We start from the raw sequence: 22,547 nt of genomic DNA, 5'->3' as shown, positions 1-22,547 counted from the left end.
ATTGCGTTCTGCGAACTCTACTAGTAACTCCCCTCTGGCATTTCTAGAGCCGATGCCATATTCCCCAACTGCATGATCTCCAGCCTGCTTCTTGCCTACTTTTGCATTAAAGTCGCCCATCAGTACAGTATACTGTGTCTTTACCTTACTCATTGCTGATTCTACGTCTTCGTAGAAGCGTTCAACCAGTTGATCATCATGGCTGGATGTAGGCGCGTAGGCCTGTATCACCTTCATCCTGTACCTCTTATTAAACTTAATCACGATGCATAACACCCTCTCATTAATGCTATAGTATTCCTCTATATTGCCAGCTATATTTTTATGAATAAGGAACCCCACTCCTAGTTCTCTTCTGTCAGCTAAGCCACGATAGCATAGGACGTGTCCGTTCTTCAGCACTGTATAAGCCTCCTGTGACCTCCTAACCTCACTGAGCCCTTTTACATCCCATTTAACACCCTCTAATTCCTTGAATAGTACAGCTAGACTCGCCTCACTAGATAAAGTTCTAGCGTTATATGTAGCCAAGTTCAGATTCCAATGGCGGCCTGTCCGGACCCAGAGATTCTTAGCACCCTCTGCTGCGTCGCAGGTCTGACCGCCGCCTTGGTCAGATGCTTCGCAGCCGCTGGGGACTGAGGGCCGAGGGTTAATTGGTGTATTCATGTGGGAGGTAGTGGCCAAGTACTACACCAGGGTGGCCAATCCTGCTCTGGTGAGGGAGTGCATTGCTGGCTGTGGTCGCCAGTGAGGCTGCACCCCAGGCCTTTTTACACAATTCCATCATCACGCAGATATTTTTTTTTTTTTAATCCGGTTTTTTTAATCCGGTTTTTTAATCCGGCTTTAACCGAGGAAACCGACCTTAGCGTTGACGCAATGAATGATAATCTGACTAGTATCATTAAGGAGTGTGCAGTCGAAGTCGGGGGTACAGTCATTAGACAGGACACTGGTAAGCTATCCCAAGAGACGAAAAACCTCATTAAGAAACGTCAAGCTATGAAAGCCTCAAATGCAACAGACAAAATAGAGCTGGCGGAGCTTTCGAAGTTGATCAATAGGCGTAAAGTAGTCGACATAAGAAAGTATAATATGGAGAGAATTGAGCATGCTCTAAAGAACGGAAGAAGCCTCAAAGCTACGAAGACAAAACTGTGCATAGGCAAAAATCAGATGTATGCGTTAAGGGACAAGGATGGCAAGGTCACAACCAATATGGATAGAATAGTTGAGATAGCGGAAGAGTTCTACAGAGATCTGTACAGCAGCCGAGACAGTCAGGATGATAACGTAAGAAGCAGTAATATCCCAGAGGAATCTGACATCCCACCAGTATTAACAGGAGAAGTAAAGAAAGCCCTAAAGGGAATGCAAAGAGGCAAAGCTGCTGGTGAGGATCAGGTAACATCAGACCTGTTGAAAGACGGTGGAGAGATTATGGTAGAGAAACTGGCCACCCTGTATACGAAGTGTCTCTCGACAGGGAGGATACCAGAATCTTGGAAGAATGCCAACATCATCTTGATCCATAAGAAAGGGGACGTCAAGGACCTGAAAAATTACAGGCCCATCAGCTTACTGTCCGTTGTCTACACGCTATTCACAAAAGTAATTGCTAACAGAATTAATACGACATTAGAGTTTAATCAACCAAGGGACCAGGCAGGATTTCGTACAGGCTTCTCAACAATAGACCATATTCATACTATCAATCAGGTGATAGAGAAATGCGCGGAATACAACCAACCCCTATACATAGCCTTCATAGATTACGAGAAGGCATTTGATTCGGTGGAGACATCAGCAGTCATGCAAGCACTGCGGAATCAGGGCATCGACGAAGCCTATATAAACATAATGGAAGAAATCTGCAGCGCATCCACAGCCACTATAGTCCTTCATAAAGAAAGCGACAGAATCCCAATAAAGAAGGGCGTACGACAGGGAGACACGATCTCTCCAGTGCTATTCACCGCGTGTTTACAGGAGGTTTTCAGGGCCCTAGATTGGGAAGAATTAGGGATAAGAGTTAATGGAGAATATCTCAGTAACCTGCGCTTCGCTGATGACATTGCATTGATGAGTAACGCGGGAGACGAATTACAGCTCATGATTACTGAACTGGATACGGAAAGTAGAAGAGTAGGTCTGAAAATTAATATGCATAAAACTAAAGTAATGTGGAACAATCTTGGCAGAGAACAGCGCTTCGCGATAGGTGGCGAGACGCTGGAAGTTGTAAAGGAGTACGTCTACTTAGGACAGGTAGTAACCGCGGAGCCGAACCATGAGAGTGAAATAACTAGAAGAATAAGGATGGGATGGGGCTCATTCGGCAAGCATTATCAAATCATGAATGGTAGTCTACCACTATCTCTCAAGAGGAAGGTATATAACAGCTGCATCTTACCGGTACTTACCTACGGAGCAGAAACCTGGAGACTTACAAAGAGGGTTCAACTTAAATTGAGGACGACGCAGCGAGCGATGGAAAGGAAAATGATAGGTGTAACCTTAAGAGACAGGAAGAGAGCAGAGTGGGTCAGGGAACAAACGGGGGTTAAGGATATCATAGTTGAAATCAAGAAGAAGAAATGGATATGGGCCGGGCACGTAGCACGTCGGCAGGATAACCGGTGGTCATTAAGGGTAACTGACTGGATTCCAAGAGAGGGCAAACGCGTAAGGGGAAGACAGAAAATTAGGTGGGTAGATGAGATTAAGAAGTTTGTAGGTATAACGTGGCAACAGAAAGCACAGGACTGGGTTGATTGGCGGAACATGGGAGAGGCCTTTGCCCTGCAGTGGGCGTAGACAGGCTGATGATGATGATGATATATGCATTATGTGGACACCTCTTTCAGTTTCTAAGAAAACGGTTCCTCAACAAGGTAAAAAATGCATGGGATGTATAGGGCTTACCCTGTGCCCATAACATGAGTGAGTCATTGTTGGCTTTTATAATCAGTCTGGTGATCTTGGCTTGATGGAAAAAAGTGGCCACTATTTGCTTAAAGCAACCAACATAGTGACATTGGCACTTCTGAACTGCCGTGTGCATGACCATACCAAGATAGTTCTGTGCTTCTTAAGTGCTTTACTGCAGTAAAAATAGTTCCTGCCGACACTGCAGTTACAAATGCAGTTCAATAAAGAAAAGGTGCTGATTGTGTTGTGGCCGCTGTGTTCAACGGTGCACTGAGGGGTCAATTGTAGAGTGGCTGCACTATGGCGCACCTCACCTTGTACCTCAAGATATGGTATTGTAGCGCTGTGTATGAATTGTGCATGACATCCTTTAAGAAGCTATTGTTGATGGGCGGAGATATTCAAAGCAACCCCGGCCCTGAACTGAAGGAAATCGCCAAACAACTTACCGTAATCGCTTCAGACATTAAAGATATCAAAGAAAAGCGTCTCGCAGATATAGATAGCAAGCTTGACGTCATTACAAATGTGAAGCTGAAGTCATTGCATGCCATGCAGAAATGGCTTGTATGAATAAGGTAATTAAGAGTCTTGAAGCAAGAATAGATGACCTAGAAAACCGCAGCAGGAGATCAAACCTTACAGTTTATGGTATACCAGAAGTGTAACATGAAACAAGCAAAGTGCATGCAGAGGCCATAAACAAGGGAGTAATCACAAAAATCCTTGAACTCGAAACTGTGGCCATTGAGCATGTACATCGCTTAGGAAGAGGAGGACCAAGCAAGACGAGGCCAGCCATACTTAAATTACTTGACAGAAGAAATAAAAGTGCCATACTCAAAAATGGCTTCAAACTAAAGAACACGGACTACTCCATAGGGGAAGATTTCTTGCAAAAACTTAGAAAAAAACTCTGGGACAGTGCCAAGCAAAACCATGAAAATAAAGACAAGATCTCGTTAGCGTACAACAAACTCTTCATTAACAACCGTGTTTACACCTGGGATGACGAGAATGACAGAGTAGAAATAAGGAAGCACGACAAAATGGCACAAAAAAAAAGGACGAGAACGTGGAACAAAGAAAAAAGAAAGAAAACTGTCCGGAAACGCGCCAAAACCAGCGCAAGAAAAAATACCGTCGTTAAGGGGAGATGCGGGTCGAAAAACGCGAGTTTTTTAAAAAATTATCGATTTTTTGTTTTCACCTGTTTTGTTATGATTAGTACCTCTGCTGTTCCAAAAATAAAAATCAAAGTCGAGACTCAACTGGAAATGTGTTAAAATTGCGTCTAAAGAGCACCAGGTGGCTGTTAATCTTGACCGAAAGTGTGACTTCTTCTAGCGCCTCACGGCCGATAATGCGTGGCCGCTCGCCATTGGGGATCGCATGAGCAGGTCTTCAAATAACCATGGTTTCCCGCGCTACAGAAGCGCAAGAAATAATAAAGAAAGCATGCTTTTGCCGCGCTTTTCGAGCGCTGCGACTAGCTTTTAAATCGCATGGTATGGATCGGGGACCGCCATTGGCCGCTGCACACCTTGCGTGTTGTGAAGCCTGCTTGCAGGGTCCATGTTTCATCGAGCTGCGCAGCTGAACGTTTCTCTCGCGTATTTATTTTTCTCATGGACGAAGAGAACCGTAGCAAGCGCAGTCACCGGCCAGTGAAGTATCGCTCGGTGAATAAATTTCGAGGACGCCGACGCAAATTGAAGCCAAACACTCGCCGAACGGCAAGTGCATCTGCTGCCGCGAAGCCTAGCGACGGCGACGGCGATGCTTCCGACGAGTTTGCCACGGCGTTCGGGTATGTCAGGGCCTCTCAAAGAGAAGATCGGCCTCTTCGACAATGAAGAAAGATCACGGTAGAAAGAGTCTTCCTTGATCGCTGACATAACAGCATTGAACATCCTCGTGATCGATGCAGTGTGTCCAACGTGTCATCGTTCGGGAATACGCGTCCGGGAACCAGCTTACAAAGGCAAAGGCGTCGTTTCTGGAACAACAATGCGAGAACAGCGAGTGCCCCGAAAGTATTGTTTCGATGATGTATACGTTGCGGCGAGTTGCTCTGAGCGAGGAAGCCAGTGTAGGGGCGGCGAGTGACGGACCGATCGCAAGCAGAACCTATGGCAGCGGGAGCTCGCGCAATAGATACTCTGCTCAAAAGAGCTGTGAAGGAGAAACTTATGGCGCTGTCTCATTTTAGTGGCAGTGGCCACTAGAAGAACAATTGACCTCTTTTGTGTGCAATTTTGATCGGATTTCGTTACCTCTTTCATAAATAAACATCCAATTTTAACTTTAAAATTCGTTTTGCAAAACACACTTTTTGGCAACTTTTTCGGCGTCCCCCTCTTGTTTTTGGTACTTCTGGTGCTCGGATCTGCATGAAATTTTGCCCAAATTTTCTCTAAGGTGTGAGGAGTGCAGTTATCTCCTCCAAATCTCAATATTATGTTACGCACATTAGAAAATTCGCAAGTAAACATTTACCGGGGTCTGGGTAATAATGGATTTCCCATGTTTGAATTTTTCATGTCCAGCAAATATTTTCTATGCACTTTCTGGATAGTTTTCGGCACTCTACAGTTCAAATGGAACAATATGAGCCATTAATTGTCAAAATGTATAGAAGTTTAAGGATCGAAATAGGGGGGCTAAAAGGCCTGTGTTTTACACATTTGTCATGGTGCAGAACAAAAAGTATGCAACTTACAAGAAAACTAATTATATATTTGAAATCAACATAAAAATCTCTACACATACCCCAAGTTTCATTGCTCTGGGATGAATTATAAAAAAAAAGTGTCTTCGACCCGCATCTCCCCTTAAACGTAAATGCTCGAAGTGTCTTGAATAATGTATAGCCATTTGGAAACTTATTGCTCGATCGTGATAGTGGCAGTCACTGAAACTATCTCGAATCATGAAGTTACTCCCTCAAACTATGTTTGGAAAGATAGGCAATCACGTGGTGGAAGAGGTGTGGCATTAGCAGTCAATCCCAATGGTCATTCTTGCAGAGGTGACTGATGCGGAGGCAGTTTTTTGTTATCTATCGAAGCCTTGTATGTGGACACGAATGCATAATTGCGATACAAGAATATTTACAGCAACATGCTCGAAATTGCCGTGTTATCCTCATGGGTGACTTTAACCTTCTCGACCTCAATTGGTCTACCATGCAGTACACAACAAAGGCTTCAGAATCCCTTCTCGATATGATGTTCAATTTTAACCTTCCCCAAATTGTTGAATGCCCTACACGGGTGCAAAGCGAGTCTCGGAGTATACTCGACCTAATCTTGCTAAGTAGTAACTTTCTCTTAGAACAAGTGAAGGTTGAAGTAATAGAAGGAATATCCAATCACAATATTCCGATGTGCATTTTACCTCTAGCTTACAAAATATGAGTGCACACCTATTTAGCTCATGAATTCCAAGAGTTTTCGAAAGGCGGGGGCCTCAAATTCTTTGACTGGCGTAAATGCTGTCTGGTTGCGTTTTAAAGACATAGTGTCACGCTGTGGAGCAAATTTTATTCCCACTAAATTAAATAAGAGATTGAAAAACAACCCGTGGATTACTCGGGAAGTAATACACGCAAAACACCAACTCAAAAGATTACGAAAAGTTAACAAGGCAGCCGGTAAAAACACATTTAACCCTTTATGCGACAGTGGGGCACATACATCCCACTTTTACATATGCAGGAAAAACTTACTCCCACATCACCCATTGCAGTTAGCACAACGCTACTCATATCTTACCCAAGTCTTCATAATCCTGAGGATAATTCTTTTACCACGCTTTCAAATGGTGGAAGTAGTATTCAAATGGCGCTGAATTTCGACAAACTTTTTATGATAGGTTCTGAATTTTCCTCTTCTTCAAATAGAAATAACCTACCAATCTAAATACCGGATAATTTCCTCTTTTTCTGGTTTTCCAGATAGGCGATTTTAGCTTCCAGTCATCACATTGTAAGTTTGCGCAATAAGTTGATTGATAAATGCATCGAAACACAATCCCCTGCGAAATTGCCACGCTCATCCTTCAGCTTAACTGCGGATTTTGGTGCGTGGAAACATTTTTCTTTGCATGATATGCCTCTTGAAAAGTAGGCACATATTCAGGGACAACAGCTGTACTCGAAAATTTCGACAGCCAATGCAAGGACAGGCAAATGGACAAAAAAATGGTTTGTGCATGCAGTGAAGTAAGCTTTACAGGAACAGACCCCCGATGCTATGAAGGCTCATAAGAGGCGCAGGTGCAGGTGGCATTTTACTGCTGGAAATGAGGTCCATACAACTTGAGAAGCAATACCCTGTGCCACTAGCTTCGGCCGTTTCCATCCCAAATACCTGTTGATGAAATCGCGAGATGGTGCCTTCATGAGGCAGTGGGACAATGTTTTCCCACTTTTTGAAAACACACTCATGAGTCAGTGGGACATATATATCTCAATTTTTTTCAGTAAACTACTGGCTTGATTTTGATGAAATTTGTTTTATACTATTTCTTTGTAGTTTATATCAGTATACCACAGCCGGTTTTTACATCATCGTTTCAAAAATATAGGCAAACCTACAAAGGGTTAACACACCTAGGCTAGCACTTGCAGCAAAAAATTTCAAACAAAAATCGAAAGAAGTGAAACACCACTACTTCAACACTGTACTCCCCAGCTTTCTAAAAAAATAACCCACAGATTCTGGAACCACTTTTGCCGAAAAAAAAAAAAAACACTCACAATTCGACTATCATCACTTGAAAAAGGTGATAAGGACAATAGATATAACCAGTTCTTTCATTCGGTCGTCACAAAAGATAATGGCATCAAGCCGGACTTAGTTCCACAGACTGTTTCCACTATCGAGCCACTTGTTATCACAGACGCTGAGTTCCACGGACTGTTTCCACTATCGAGCCACTCGTTATCACTGATGCTGGTGTTCTCAATCTTCTTCTTGCCCTAGATATTAGCGTGTGGCCCAGACAATATACCCAACCAATTTCTTCAACGGTATGCACAGTGGTGCAGCAGATACCTCAGTTGTATTTTCCGTAAATCTCTTTCAACATCAAAACTACCCTAAGATTGGAAAATAGCTAAAATTATTCCCATCTACAAATTGGGAGATAAATCCATTGAATCAAATTTCAGACCAATATCGTTAACGAGCATGGCATGCAAACTGCTCAAACATATCATTTTAAAACATTTTACACCACTTTTTTTTTTTTAAACGAAGGCATCCTGTCCCCTAACCAGCACGGTTTTCGCAGGGGTTTATCGACCATAACGCAGTTAACCGAAGTCATACACGATCTCGCGCTAGGTATTAACAATCATAGCCAAACGGACATAATTCTACTCTATTTTTCTAAAGCCTTTCATTGCATTTGTCACAACAAGCTAATAACTAAACTAGAAACATTAGACGGAGAAATTCTTGCTTGGGTGCATGGGTTTTTGTTTAATAGGTCTCAGTTTACTTTCGAACATATCGCGTCAAATGTTGTAGCAGTTACATCAGGAGTGCCCCAGGGTTCCGTGCTTGGACTCTTGTTATTTCTCGTGTATATTAATGATATAACTACTGATATAAACTGTAAAATAAAGTTATTCGTGGATGACTGTATCATTTATAGAGAAATTAAAAATGACCAAGATCACTACTCGCTCAACAAATCACTTAATACTTTTACAGAATGGTGCTCAGACTGGCAGATGACAGTCATTGTAAAAAAATCTGCTTTTATGATGATAACGAGGATAAGGGAACCTTCAAACTTTTGCTATACTGTAAATGGCACAGCTTTGACCAGAGTACACAAACATTAATATCTAGGTTCAACAGTAACGTCAGACTTGAGGTGGCACGAGCATCTTAACCACATCACTTCATCTGCCATGCAAAAATTGTTTTTTCTTCGCCGATTACTTTAACTGGCACCCTGCCAACAAATCTCCTAGCTTGCAAAACATTTGTCAGGCCGATCCTCGAATACGGAAATACCGTATGGTTTCCTCATACCCAGACTACCATAAAGAAAATAGAAGCAATACAAAGGAAGGCCATACGATTCATCCACAACAAATTTAAACGTGGCAGCCCGCCCACTGACCTTCTAGATATTTCTTGACTTCTTACGCTAAAAGCACGAGCGAAACAGGCACGATTAAAAATTTCTTTATCAACTCCTGCATAATTATTTTAAAATAGACATTTCAAATTATATTTTTACTCACAAACTCGAGCTACCTGGCACAAACATACAAACACATTGGTAGAGTGGAAATGCAACAGTGATGTGTTTAAGTATTCCTTTTTTCCGGTTGCCATCCGTGAATGGAATGCGTTAGCGCCTCTCGTCACTAATACTGAGTCACTGTCTCAGTTTGAGTCAGACATTGAAAAAATCTCATGGCAGTAACATCATTCATGCAACAAGCATATGTACTCACTTGTACATTGTGTATGTAGTCGTGTATACAGCATACAATGTTTATCTGCCATTTATATGTACTCTTATTTTGTTTATATATTATGTAGTGTAAATTCATCATCATCATCAGCCTGTCTATGCCTACTGCCGGGCAAGGCCTCTCCCACGTTCTGCCAATCAACCCGGTCCTGTGCTTTCTGCTGCCACGTGATACCTACAAACTTCATAACCCGTATATGCCCAGTGTCCTACATATAGGACGCTTCTTTGATGCACTCTAATATCGCTATATCTTTAGCTGATGACTAGCGCCACCTACAGCACATCAAGAAGGCCACATTCTCAACGTGTGCAAGCCTAGACATGTTTGCTTTTCATACTGCCACGTGCCGACCGCTTTCTTCGGGCAAACGCGTGCTTTGTGTGAAAGACGTCATGGAGAGGAAGAAGTGCACGTGAAATGCCGACCGCTTACTCCGGGCAAACGCGTGCTTTGTGTGAAATACGTCATGGAGAGGAAAAAGTGCAATGTCGGTGTGCACGTGAAATGTTTCAGGGCTAACCACACCCGCACATAGCACCCCTAATGCCCAGTGTCCTATATGTATAGGATGTCTTGAAAAACAGTGTTGCGTTTACCTGGCAGTAAATAAAGAACTTGTGCTTTCTCTTGAGGGTAGAAGTACACTTTTTGTGAACAAAAGTATATGTTTTGTCATTTTTCCTGAGTTTGGGCATATACGGGTTAATCTCATCTACCCACCTAATTTTCTGTCTCCCCATCACGCGTTTGCCATCTCTTGGAATCCAGTCAGTTACCCGTTATCCTGCCGACGTGCTACGTGCCCGGCCCATATCCATTTCTTCTTGATTTCAGCTATGATATCCTTAACCCCCGTTTGTTCCCTGACCCACTCTGCTCTCTTCCTGTCTCTTAAGGTTACACCTATCATATTCCTTTCCATCGCTCGCTGCCTCGTCCTCAATTTAAGTTGAACCCTCTTTGTAAGTCTCCAGGTTTCTGCTCCGTAGGTAAGTACCGGTAGGATGCAGCTGTTATATACCTTCCTCTTGAGAGATAGTGGTAGACTACCATTCATGATTTGATAATGCTTGCCGAATGAGCCCCATCCCATCCTTATTCTTCTAGTTATTTCACTCTCATGGTTCGGCTCCGCGGTTACTACCTGTCCTAAGTAGACGTACTCCTTTACAACTTCCAGTGTCTCGCTACCTATCGTAAAGCGCTGTTCTCTGCCAAGATTGTTCCACATTACTTTAGTTTTATGCATAATCATTTTCAGACCTACTCTTCCACTTTCCATGGAGACTCCGCGGAATTTCCACGGAGACGTGGAGACATCAGTAGTCACGCAGGCACTGCAGAATCAAGGCATCGCCGAAGCCTATATAAACATAATGGAAGAAATCTACAGCGGATTCACAGCCACTATAGTCCTCCATAAAGAAAGCGACAGAATCCCAATAAAAAAGGGCATACGGCAGGGAGACACGATCTCTACAATGCTATTCACCGCGTGTTTACAGGAGGTTTTCAGGGCCCTAGATTGGGAAGAATTAGGCATAAGAGTTAATGGAGAGTATCTCAGTAACCTGCGATTCGCTGATGACATTGCATTGATGGGTAATGTGGGAGACGAATTACAGCTCATGATTACTGAACTGGATACGGAAAGTAGTGTAAATTGCATATGTATAAAGAGCAAAGTTGATGCTACTCTCTTTTTTTCTGTATTGCTGATTGGTTAATATGATGAGTATTCATAGCATCTGTACATAGTGCCCACCTGCTATGGTCCCAGTAGGGACTGGAAGTATTGTAAATAAAAAAATAATGGAAGACCTAGGTGCAGGGTTATTTGACTGAATAAAATACGAGCCACTAAGAAATAGGGTGTCGATTGTGTGGCCTGTTGAGTGACATAGAAGAAAATGTTTTCTATATTTCATGCAAAAATATGCCATTGAATGGCATTATGTTATCAGTTCAGCAGTTAAGCCAAGAAAAGCATAGGGGACATTATTTGTTGCTTTGTTTGTTTAACTGTAGTTTTTTTAATGCGTAATTCAAAAGCTTTGGGTTGAGATCCCGCCGACGGAAAGGGTGCTGTTTTGTACACTTTAACTACTTTCAATTTAGGTCATCATTATTACACTACAGTTAAAAAAAGAGAGTAACAAATAATGCTTTTCTTGGTTTAATCGTTGGTTTCAATGATAGTGTCTAACAAAACCCTTAAACAATTCCCCTTCTCTCATTTTATCAGTTCACTGCCATCATTCAGCTGTCACAGCATTAAACAGTTGACCCAGATGGTTCACAGCCGTGTACATGGGGGATCATAAGTTCACAGGCCGCTATCCCATGCATTCCTGTGGCAGCCGGGCCTGCAAACATTTGACCATCCCTGTACATTTCAGTATCCGCTGCCAACCACTTAGCCACAGTAAAGCAGTGATTGTGCTGTCACCTATAACTCAATTTTGTGGCCACTGACAGATATCAAGTTTTGCTAGTGGAGCAGACTGGTGATAAATTCACGAGAAGAAAGCGCTCACTCGTGCCATCCCTCATGCAGGCAGCAGCGTGAGCGAGAGGACTTGGAGAATCGGCATCGTCGTGAACTGGAGTGGTTGCGGCAGTGTCTTCGAGGGGCAGCGTGGCCACTGTGTGATGCACCCAATGGAGCAGGGCCACCTGCACGCCTGGTGCCACATTCGCAGTCGGCACCACACTTCCTCCCACGTCACATGCCACCTCTGTCACCTGAATGGCACAGTCCTCCTCCGTTGCACATGGCCTCCCTGGAACAACGAGGAGGCCTTCATCGTTCCAACTCCGAGGGCCTCCCAACTGAGCCCCATGGGGCCAGGGGCCGCACTCGAACCCTCACCGATGACCTTCTCAGGTTGGTTTGGATGTGTGACACTTAAGGCTTATTGTAATGTTTTCATTATGGGTGTTTGTATGGTGAAATTTTCAAATCAAGCCATGTGCAAATATTTAAAAATATAAAGTATTTTTGCATTTCCAAAGCGACGTCTGTTTATGGCTTGAAAAAGTTTTGTGCAGAGAAGAATGGCTGTCATATTGCAGTTGTGATCCATCTGTGCCATTTGCACCATTTTCCTGCAATCTAACCTGTCTGCGCTAAGCCCAGTATAAGTTGCACGAACTGTGCCAAAGTTCATTGAATTAGCATTTTACACAGCGAGTGAGCGTTTTTTGTGCAAAATGCTCTTAGTCTTGCCCGGAAAACCTCAACGGTATTTTGGAATTGCAGTGGATCACCCACCCTTTTTCTCATCAAAGCATACATATACAGGGAGTCCAGATCAGTCCAAACAAAGTTTTTAGTAACAGCCACATCTTCCTGTGGTATCTGCTATTGGCGGTTTCACATGTCATTTTTAGTCTTGAAGGTCATCGCTCTTGATGGGGAACTCATGCTAATACCAAGACAAACAGCCCAAAATTTTGGGGGCATCATTAAGTGGCGCAGAATGGCCATTTGGCTATCACCTTATACATAACACTGCGCTTTAAACAGTGTCTTCACACAAATCATATTTCGGATCTGGGGTGGTTTCTCAGCAAAAAAAAAAACAATAAGTACATTAAAGCAACTCTAATAATAGGCTTAGGGGTCCGAAACTGGCACTGTGTTGGTAACTTGTGATTAACTGTGAGCCAGGGTCAAACTGTGGGTCAGGGAACAAACAGGTGTTAAGAACATCTTAGTTGAAATCAAGAAGAAACTGACATGGGTAGGGCATGTAGCGTGTAGGCAAGATAACCGCTGGTCATTAAGAGTACAGTAAATCCTCGTTAACTCGAACTCGCATATCTCGAAATCTCGGTTAAGTCGAAACTTTTTTTCGCCACGCATTAACCTCCCATAGGTGCTATGTATTTGCCCCCTCTTATCTCGAAACGTTTTCCGGGGGGAACAGCGGATATCTCGAAATCTTAACCGGGAGGGCAGAAGGCAAAGGCTACTCCCAACAGGAAACGAGGGCTCCATGCGAACGCTTAGCTCTTACTATACATGCCGAACGCGGTCGTGAAGGGCGAATTTGAAATTCCCGCGGGTGCAGCCATTTCCTATCAGCCTTGTCAAGCAACTGTGGGGGTGATCATGTGTGCGCACCTGCGCGCGACTTATGCGCGGTGGGCGGCGTGTGCAGCGTGCGCCCGTCAGTGCACAGCCTAGCCCTTGCATGTGCGAGCTGGCATTCTTTGTTTTTCTCACGATCTGCGTACGACGCATCTTGAGTTCGGTTTTGCTGAGTAGTGATTGGTCTGTGCAACGGACGCTTCCGAATATCAACCAAGATGTCCCGCCCAAAGCAATGCAAATCTCTGACGTTGGAGAGAAAAGTTGCGCTAATCAGAGAAGTCGAAAAAGCAGGTCGAAGCAAGTCGTGCATCGCCAAAGAATTCGGCATCCCTTTGTCAACCCTCTCGACAGTGCTCTTGACACCACTCCACCTTGCTCGCCGAAATCAAGTTGTTCGTGCGTGAGGAGATTGCCCGCCAGGACTCTGTACTGGCTTTCGCTCCACCGCAGCATGTTGACCAGCCGCCAACTACACTTCTGCCTCCTCTCCGCCGAGCGATTCAGCAAGAAATCGCGGAAGTCATTCCTGAATACCACCAGCCACCTCCAGTGCCTGCGCCACTGAGCTACGCGCAAGCTGTAGCCAGGCCGCCCCCAACGATTCCTGTGGCTGGCCCGCGAAGTTACGCCGAAGCCGTCGTCGGACCACAGGCCTTCGACGCGGCTGTGCCGCCTACATACGTCGACATCGTCCCCAGGCCCCGACTGCTGCCCACGATGCACTCATATCAGCAGCCGCCTCGTCCATCCCGTTTTGCGACCTGGATGGGACCCGCGAACCGTTGGCGCACTTCCGACAACCGCCCCATTTGCTTTCTGTGCGGTTGCGCCGGTCACGTCACACGCTACTGCAATCGCTTGCAGCCGCCTCGGGTCGCAACAACCCTCACCAGATCATCAAGCCGCCCTTATTATGACCAAGCGCCGCCTATGTCACCGACGTCCCACCCCGCACCATCTACCCGCCGTTCACCATCTCAACGACGTCGCTCACTGTCGCCGATGCAGCCACGTCCAGTCTCACGCGACCAGGAAAACTAGTAGTCATCGCAGCCCACAAGGCAAGGGCTGCGACGCTATCGAACTGCGAAAGCCCTCAGCGAAGCCCCTCGAACGTGATAGACGTGTTTGTGGACGGTGTTCGCACATCTGCCCTTATTGACACTGGAGCCGCCGTATCCGTTATGGACGCCAAGTTTAGCCGATTACTGCGAAAAGTGACGACGCCGCTTTCCGGGCTCTCCCTCTGTACAGCCAGCGCCCAATCTATTCACCCTACAGCGGTGTGCACAGCCCACGTCATTATTCAGGATGCTCTGTACGCCGTCGAATTGATCATAATTCCTGCCTGCTCTCACGACGTCATCCTAGGATGGGATTTTCTGTCCCGCCACGACGTCGTCATTCATTGCGCACCAGCCAAAACAGAGCTCTCACCATTCTCTGATTTGGCGCCGGAATACAGTCCATTGGCTGCGGGCAAGGTACTTGTCAAAGACGACACCAAGGTGCCTGCAAACTCTTCGACGACAGTGTCAGTGTACTGCGCCAGTCTCTCCGACACCGTTGCACTTCTCTCGCCATCTGACCGTGTTTGCACGAGGAAAGGCATGCTGGTGCCTTTCGCGACCGTGCAAGTCACTCAGGGCAGCACGTCAATTTTTGTTATCAACCGATCTCCGTACAGTGTTATGTTGGTGCGAGGGGAATGTCTCGGCAGCGTGGAACCCCTCGAAGACGCACAAGTTATGGACGAACCAGATGAAATGCACTGCCACAGTTCCAGTACGCTCGGCGCTGTTTCGACATCTGGTTCATCACCCGCTGATGTATTTGGTTCCTCCATTGCTGACGACCTTACACCGATCCAGCGTTCCCAGCTTCTAGGCCTGTTGGACGAATTTCGCTCGTCTTTCGATGTCGCTCAAACTTCTCACGGCCGCACATCCGCCGTTACGCATCGCATCGACACTGGTGCCCAGCCGCCACTGCGGCAACGTCCATATCGCGTACCTCCCACAGAACGCTGTGTAATCAACGAGCAAGTCGACGACATGCTTCGACGCGGTGTTATTCGACCTTCTAACAGCCCCTGGGTGTCTCCTGTCGTTCTTGTTGCGAAGAAGGACGGTTCTGTGCGGTTCTGTGTGGACTACCGACGACTCAACAAGATCACTCGTAAGGATGTGTATCCACTACCGCGAATAGACGACGCGATTGACAGCCTGCGAGGAGCAGAATTCTTTTCATCTCTCGATTTGCGCTCAGGGTACTGGCAAGTATCCATGGCTGATGACGCTCGACCGAAGACTGCCTTTGTCACGCCCGACGGCTTTGCGCCCGCCACCTTTGAGCGCATGATGGATACCATTCTGCACAACCTGAAATGGCACACATGCTTGTGCTACCTCGACAACGTCATTGTTTTCGCTCCGGACTTCTCCACGCACCTTCAACGCCTGCGGCATGTTTTGACGCGTTTGAGCGACATCGGTCTGCAACTGAATCTAAAGAAGTGCCGATTTGCAGCACGGCAGCTGACAATACTTGGTTACGTCGTGTCCAAGGACGGTATTCTCCCCGATCCAGCCAAGCTTCGGGCCGTGACCGAGTTCCCCAAACCTACGTCTGTCAAAGAACTGCGCAGTTTCGTAGGACTGTGTTCCTACTTTCGGTGCTTCATTCGAAACTTCGCGACTATCATATCGCCGCTGACGAAGCTCCTCGGAAGCAAGAACAAACAAAAGTGTTGTATTCAGCATGTGCGTTATCATCTAGATAGCCCATGCGCATGCGCATGGCACGCGCAGATGCAGGTGCACGCGCCTTATCATGTCAGCTAACATCTGGGTATATTAACCATCACGGACTAAGAATAAACAGAGTTGTTTGAGGTACTGGGTCGGTGTAGTTACTTCGTGATCCTGCGGCTCTCCGACGTAGTTCGCCGGGCATGGCGGCGGATACCACAGTTGGCGACGAGTGGTGAAGTGACCGAAAGTTGAAGCAATGAGCCTGCACCAACCGCCCGAGTTCCTGCCGACGCCCGGGAAGCCTACCCTTCCGTGGACGCAGTGGCACCGCCTTTTCAAGAATTATCTCCTGGCATCGGGGAGTGACGTCCACTCATCTGCTCGCCGTAAAGCTTTGCTGTTGCACTGCTTGGGGGTGGAAGGCCAGCGATTGTACTACGCATTACCGCATACAGCGGGAAAAGAAGAAAGCGGCCCGAGCGACGAGTACGATGCAGCGGTGGCTACGTTGGACGCCTACTTTACTGCTAAAACGAACATCGTCGTGGAAAGGCACCGGTTCGTACAGCGCACCCAACTGCCTGGGGAGACCGCAGCAGCATTCGTCACGGCACTGCGCGAGTTGGCATTGTCCTGCAACTTCGGGGAGCAAACTGACGACTTCATTCGTGACCAGCTTGTAGCAAAAACGAGCAACCATGTTCTTCGGGAATGCCTACTTCTGGAAGGAACTTCGCTTACGCTTGAACGTGTGCTGACTATCTCGAACAACATTGAAGAAGCCACGAAATACTCACTTGAGCTACAGTCATCAGCCGCGAGCATCCAAAAGGTGGATAAACATCAGATGCCAGCCCGTACAGAAGCACGAATGCCGTCTTCGCAGCACAAAGCGTGTTTTCGTTGCGGGTCTTCTCGGCATCTCGCAGATTCCAAAACATGCAAGGCGCGGGATAAAACATGCAGTAAATGCGGCAAACGGGGACATTTCCAGCGTGTATGTCGGAGCGGCATGCCAGACGAGCGGGCACTTGCTGTCCGAGAGGTCGATACCTGCAATATATCCGAAGACCTCAACGTGTTGCTTCTCACCCGGCAGAAAAAAGCAGCAATACATGTGGACACCCTCGTGCAGGACGTGCCCGTACGTCTCCTCGTAGACACAGGCTCTGCTGTCTCGATTCTGTCGGCCGTCACGTATTCGAGGTTGAAATGCCCTCCGGTGCAGCCGACCTCAGCGGCACTGTACGATTTTTCTCGCTGCAGAATAAGCACTGAGGGGTGTCTTACGGCGCCAGTCTTCTTCCAAGGTCGGCACGCCGAGATACTTTTCTACGTCGTCAAAGGCGGTACGGACATCCTCGGCATCGACGCTATCGAAGCCCTGCGGCTGCACATCAATGGTATGTCACTTCAATGCACTAACATTACGCAAGCGCCACAAGGCCTTGATCCTGAACTTTTCTCCGAATTTTCAACCTTGTTCGATGGAAAGTTAGGGCGAGCAGCAAATTTCATTCACAAGGTCAAGATAAGACAAGGGGTCACGCCTGTCGCTGCTAAGTTACGCCGTTTGCCATTTTCAGTGCGAGACGCGGTGCGTGAAGAGCTGCAGCGCCTTGAGCAGAATGATGTGATAGAAAAGGTGGATGCCTCAGAATGGGTATCACCAATCATAGTAGTGGCAAAGAAAAATGGCAAGATAAGAATTTGTGTCGACCTACGCGAACCGAACAAAGCGGTTGTCATTGACAAATTTCCGTTGCCTCACACGGGAGAACTGCTGCACAAACTTCACGGTGCAAAGTATTTTTCCAAGATTGATTTAGCAGCCGCATACCACCAAGTCCTGCTGAGTCCTGAAAGTAGAGAACTGACTACCTTCATAACCGATAGTGGATTGTACCGATTCAAACGCGTCTGCTTTGGCCTTGCATCGGCACCGTCTGCTTTTCAGAAAATGATGGTCACTATCCTGCAGAAATGCAAAAATACTTTGTGCTACATAGATGACGTGATTGTGTTTGGTAGCACGCCTGAGGAGCATTTCAAGAACCTGAAGCAAGTGTTGCACTTGATTGCAAAGTCGGGATTGAAGCTTAATGACAAATGCATTTTCAATGTTCAAGAAATAGAATTCCTTGGGCACATGATAAGTCACCAGGGTATACGGCCGCTACAAAGCAACATTGACGCCATCAAGGCTGCACCAGCACCAACGGATATCAGTACCCTGCGCTCATTCTTAGGAATGGTTGGCTATTACGCAAAGTTCGTACCTGACTATGCAGTGCTTGTTGAGCCTCTTCGTGAGCTCTTACGTAAGAATTCCACGTTCACTTGGAATCCTGCCAGACAAGCTTGTTTCGAGCAGCTGAAAAGTACCTTGTCCACAAGATGTTTACAGCTTTTTGACCCTGTGGGTGACATTATCGTTACCACAGACGCCTCATCCATCGGGCTAGGAGCAGTGTTGCAACAGACAAGAAATGATGAGCTAGTAACGATTTCATTTGCTTCTCGCAGGCTTACTCCACAGGAACAGAAGTACTCCGTTGGGGAACTGGAAGCCCTTGCATGCTTGTGGGCATGCGAACACTGGAGAGTCTACCTTTGGGGCCGTCCATTCACTCTGCGCACCGACCACCAGGCTCTGACTACACTCCTAAGTACAAAGGGAGTAGGTCGCCGTCCGTTCCGAATAGCAAGGTGGCACGCAAGACTACTGGCATACAACTTCACAATTGAATTCCAAAAGGGTGACAAGAATACGGTTGCTGACGCTCTTTCAAGGATGCCTCTCCCAGTTCAAGTGGAGGAGGAAGAGACTGGGGAGACCGTTTGTGTGGTCTCACCATGCGTTACCCATGGGGAGTTTGTTGCTGAAACAATGCAAGACCAGCTGCTGCAACAGGTCATGAAGTGGGTGACTTCGACATGGCCTGCAGTGAAGACGTTGCCTGCCGATGCAGTTCCATTCTACAGGGTGCGGACTGAGCTCTCAGTCGTTGGAGACCTCCTACTTCGTGGAGACAAGTTCGTCGCACCTTCATCTCTCGTAGGACGGCTACTTGACGCAGCCCACGAGTCTCACCCAGGAATAACAAGGACAAAACAGCGACTACGTGAGCAATACTGGTGGCCTGCTATGTGCAAACAAGTAGAACAGTTGATTGCATCTTGTGGTGTATGCCAATCAGTTGACAAGTCTGCAAAACCAGTGACACCACCATTGCAGCCAGTTGCATTCCCGTCGGCACCATGGCAGAAGCTAGGAACTGATATTGTGGGTCCTTTTGCGAACGTGTCTGCAGATTGTCGTTTCGCGATTACGGCCATTGATTACTTCAGCAAGTGGCCAGAGGTTTGCTTCGCTGCAAGGGTGACTGCTACAACAGTTATTTCCTTCCTACGAAGTATTTTTAGCAGGGAAGGATACCCAGACGAGATTGTGAGTGACCATGGTCCTCAGTTTACAGCCTGCGAGTTCGACAGTTTTCTCAAGGAACGCAGCATCACCCATACGTATTCGGCAGTCTACCACCCGCAAGCGAACGGCCAAGTGGAAAGATTTAACCGGGTGCTCAAAGAGTATGTTCAGGTCTGCACGCGTGAACGTCGGTCTCTCAAGGAAGCCATCACCGAATATCTAGGAGTTTACCGTTTCACGCCGCATGCCACTACGGGAGTGAAGCCTTCCGTTCTCCTGCACGGCCGCCATCCCAGAACTAAACTGGATCTAGTAGGAGCGCCAGGTAAACAGTTTTTTCAAGACCCACATGCAGCAATGGAGGCCGTCCGCAGCAGGGTAAAGCAAAAGCAACAAGCAAGTAAGACCTACACCGACCGTCGACGAGCTGCAAAGCAGTCTCCGTTAACAACAGGTCAACCGGTACGAATCAGGCTGCCAGATCATGTGCCTAAGGGTGCTGTGAGTTACTCAAGCCCGTTCACAATAATTGACCAATGTGGCCAAGACACTTACAAACTAAGTGATGGTCGCACCTGGAATCGGAATCGGCTAGTACCCTGCCCTCGGCCTGCTACTCCTGTAGAATCTTCCTGTTGTGACTCGCCAAACGATTCCGATGATGCACCCCAGCCGTCAAACCTGGGAGCCTCAGTTTCAAGGGACCTTCCAGAACTGAGGCGGTCGACGAGGCTAAGAAGACCACCGTCGTGGTTAAAAGACTATGAACGACATTGAGTGCTATGTAGTGTCTACTTATTGTTACTCTTTCTAAGTGATTGTTCAAGTTTTTGAGGGGAGGGAGAATGTTGTATTCGGCATGTGCGTTATCATCTAGATAGCCCATGCGCATGCGCATGGCACGCGCAGATGCAGGTGCACGCGCCTTATCATGTCAGCTAACATCTGGGTATATTAACCATCACGGACTAAGAATAAACAGAGTTGTTTGAGGTACTGGGTCGGTGTAGTTACTTCGTGATCCTGCGGCTCTCCGACGTAGTTCGGCAGGGCATGGCGGCGGATACCACAAAAAGGTGTTGGAAGGCTTCGAGCAAAACTTCTCGAGCAAGCGGAAGCACATTCGAGCGTCCAAATTCCCGGACGTCAAAGCAGCACTTCTGTTGTGCCTCCAAAACGTTCGAGAAGCCAATCTTCCCGTGACAACCCAAATGATGATGGAAAAAGCAGACGCTTTGGCACTGCAGATGGGTCACGCGGACTTCAGTTGCAGCAATGGCTGGTTCGAGCGGTTTAAGAACTGAAATAATATGTTATCGAAGCCTATCCACAGCGAAAGCGGCATTGTTGACGAACAGGCTGCAGACGCATGGCGCAACCTATGCCTCGCCGAGCTTCAAAAGGAGTACGCAGACAAGGACATTTTTAACCTCGACGAAGCCGCTCTCTTTTATAAGATGCTGCCTAACCGCACATACACACCAAAAGGCAAAGCGTGCTCAGGCACTAAGCAATGAAAAGACAGGACAACCATTCTTCTTGGTGCCAATGCTACCGGCGATGAAAAGCTGCCCCTCCTCATCATTGGCAAGTCGCTGAATCCCAGGTGTTTCCGAAATGCAAGACTCCCGAGGGATGTGACCTACCGTGCAAATAAAATGGCCTGAATGACGGCGGCGCTTTTCGAAGAGCATGTCCGTGCACTTGACCGGAAGATGGCAAAGGACGGTCGGAAAGTGTTGTTTGTTGTGGATAACTGCCCCGATCACGGAAAAATCGACAGCTTGGCCACTGTTACGCTGGAGTTCCTGCCGGCAAACATGACGTCCATTCTCCAGCCAATGGATCAGGGAGTCATTGAGATAGCCCGCAACTGCTTCACACATGCAAGGTTTTCTCGCGTCCCGGAATCGATCGAAGAAGACATTGGCGCAGATTTCAGCGGCTGTGATGAGCTGTGCAATGAAGTGCGCAAGGCAACTGGCTGCGTGAGCGATACTGAAGATGGCGAGATTGCCTTTGAGGAGTATGCGCTCTACGAGACGCACGTCCCCGTTACCGGAATGCTGTCGGACACCAATATCGTTGAGATGGCCATGAACGACACAGATGACTATGCAGACTAGGAAGAGCCTTGAGAAGTGCCTACGACGACAGAAACACGTAACGTGCTGTGCTTGCTCCGCAGCAAGGTCGAATGCAGCGGTGGCGACCAACGACTCATGCGATGTGTTGAACAACTGGAGAACGCCTTTCTCGGACCGAACACGAACGCGAAACAGGCGAGCATCATGCAGTTTTTTGTTCCTCGGTAATAAATTTTTTTTCCCTCCGAATTCTTGTGATTTTACTACAGTAGCTGTCTCGTGCAGTGGAGCTTTTCCTGGCACCACTGGCTTTTCTTTTACAGTGACCTGGGCAAACATTTTCAGCGTTTTGCTTAACTCGAAGTACCGCTTATCTCGAAATTTTCGCCGGATTTGAGGGCTTCGAGTTAACGAAGGATTACTGTAACTGACTGGATTCCAAGAGAAGGCAAATGTGCAAGGGGGAGACAGAAAGTTAGGTTAAATAAGATTAAGAAGCTTGTGGGTATAACATGGCCACAGCAAGTGCAGGATCAGGTTGATTGGCGGAACGTGGGAGAGGCCTTTGCCCTGCAGTGGGCGCAGTCAGGCTGATGATGATGATGATGATGAACCGTGAGTAGTCTTCTCCTTTTTCTTCCCAGTCGATGTATTCATCCTTGTCCCCACCCCCCCCCGTTAGCTTTCTGCACCTATAACGTGGTTTTGCGCTGTCTCCAGGATCGGAAGCATTGCAAGC

The 22,547-nt window shown here is 46.9% G+C and overlaps 1 protein-coding gene across 6 annotated transcripts in view; it reads left to right on the top strand.

Moving 5' to 3' along the window:
- LOC119372693 (serine/threonine-protein kinase WNK4) overlaps positions 1-22,547 on the top strand; it is a 352,802-nt gene that overhangs the window by 320,486 nt on the left and 9,769 nt on the right. For all 6 annotated transcript variants that reach the window (XM_049419747.1, XM_049419751.1, XM_037643142.2 and 3 more), the window contains one exon: positions 11,997-12,326. In XM_049419747.1, coding sequence (XP_049275704.1) covers positions 11,997-12,326 — 330 coding nt within the window. The remainder of the gene's footprint in view (positions 1-11,996; positions 12,327-22,547) is intronic.

The sequence above is a fragment of the Rhipicephalus sanguineus genome, chromosome 10, assembly GCF_013339695.2.
Source record: "Rhipicephalus sanguineus isolate Rsan-2018 chromosome 10, BIME_Rsan_1.4, whole genome shotgun sequence".
Lineage (NCBI taxonomy): Eukaryota > Metazoa > Arthropoda > Arachnida > Ixodida > Ixodidae > Rhipicephalus > Rhipicephalus sanguineus.
The sequence above is the reverse complement of the archived record's forward strand: the minus strand, read 5'-3'. Positions and strand labels throughout refer to the sequence as shown.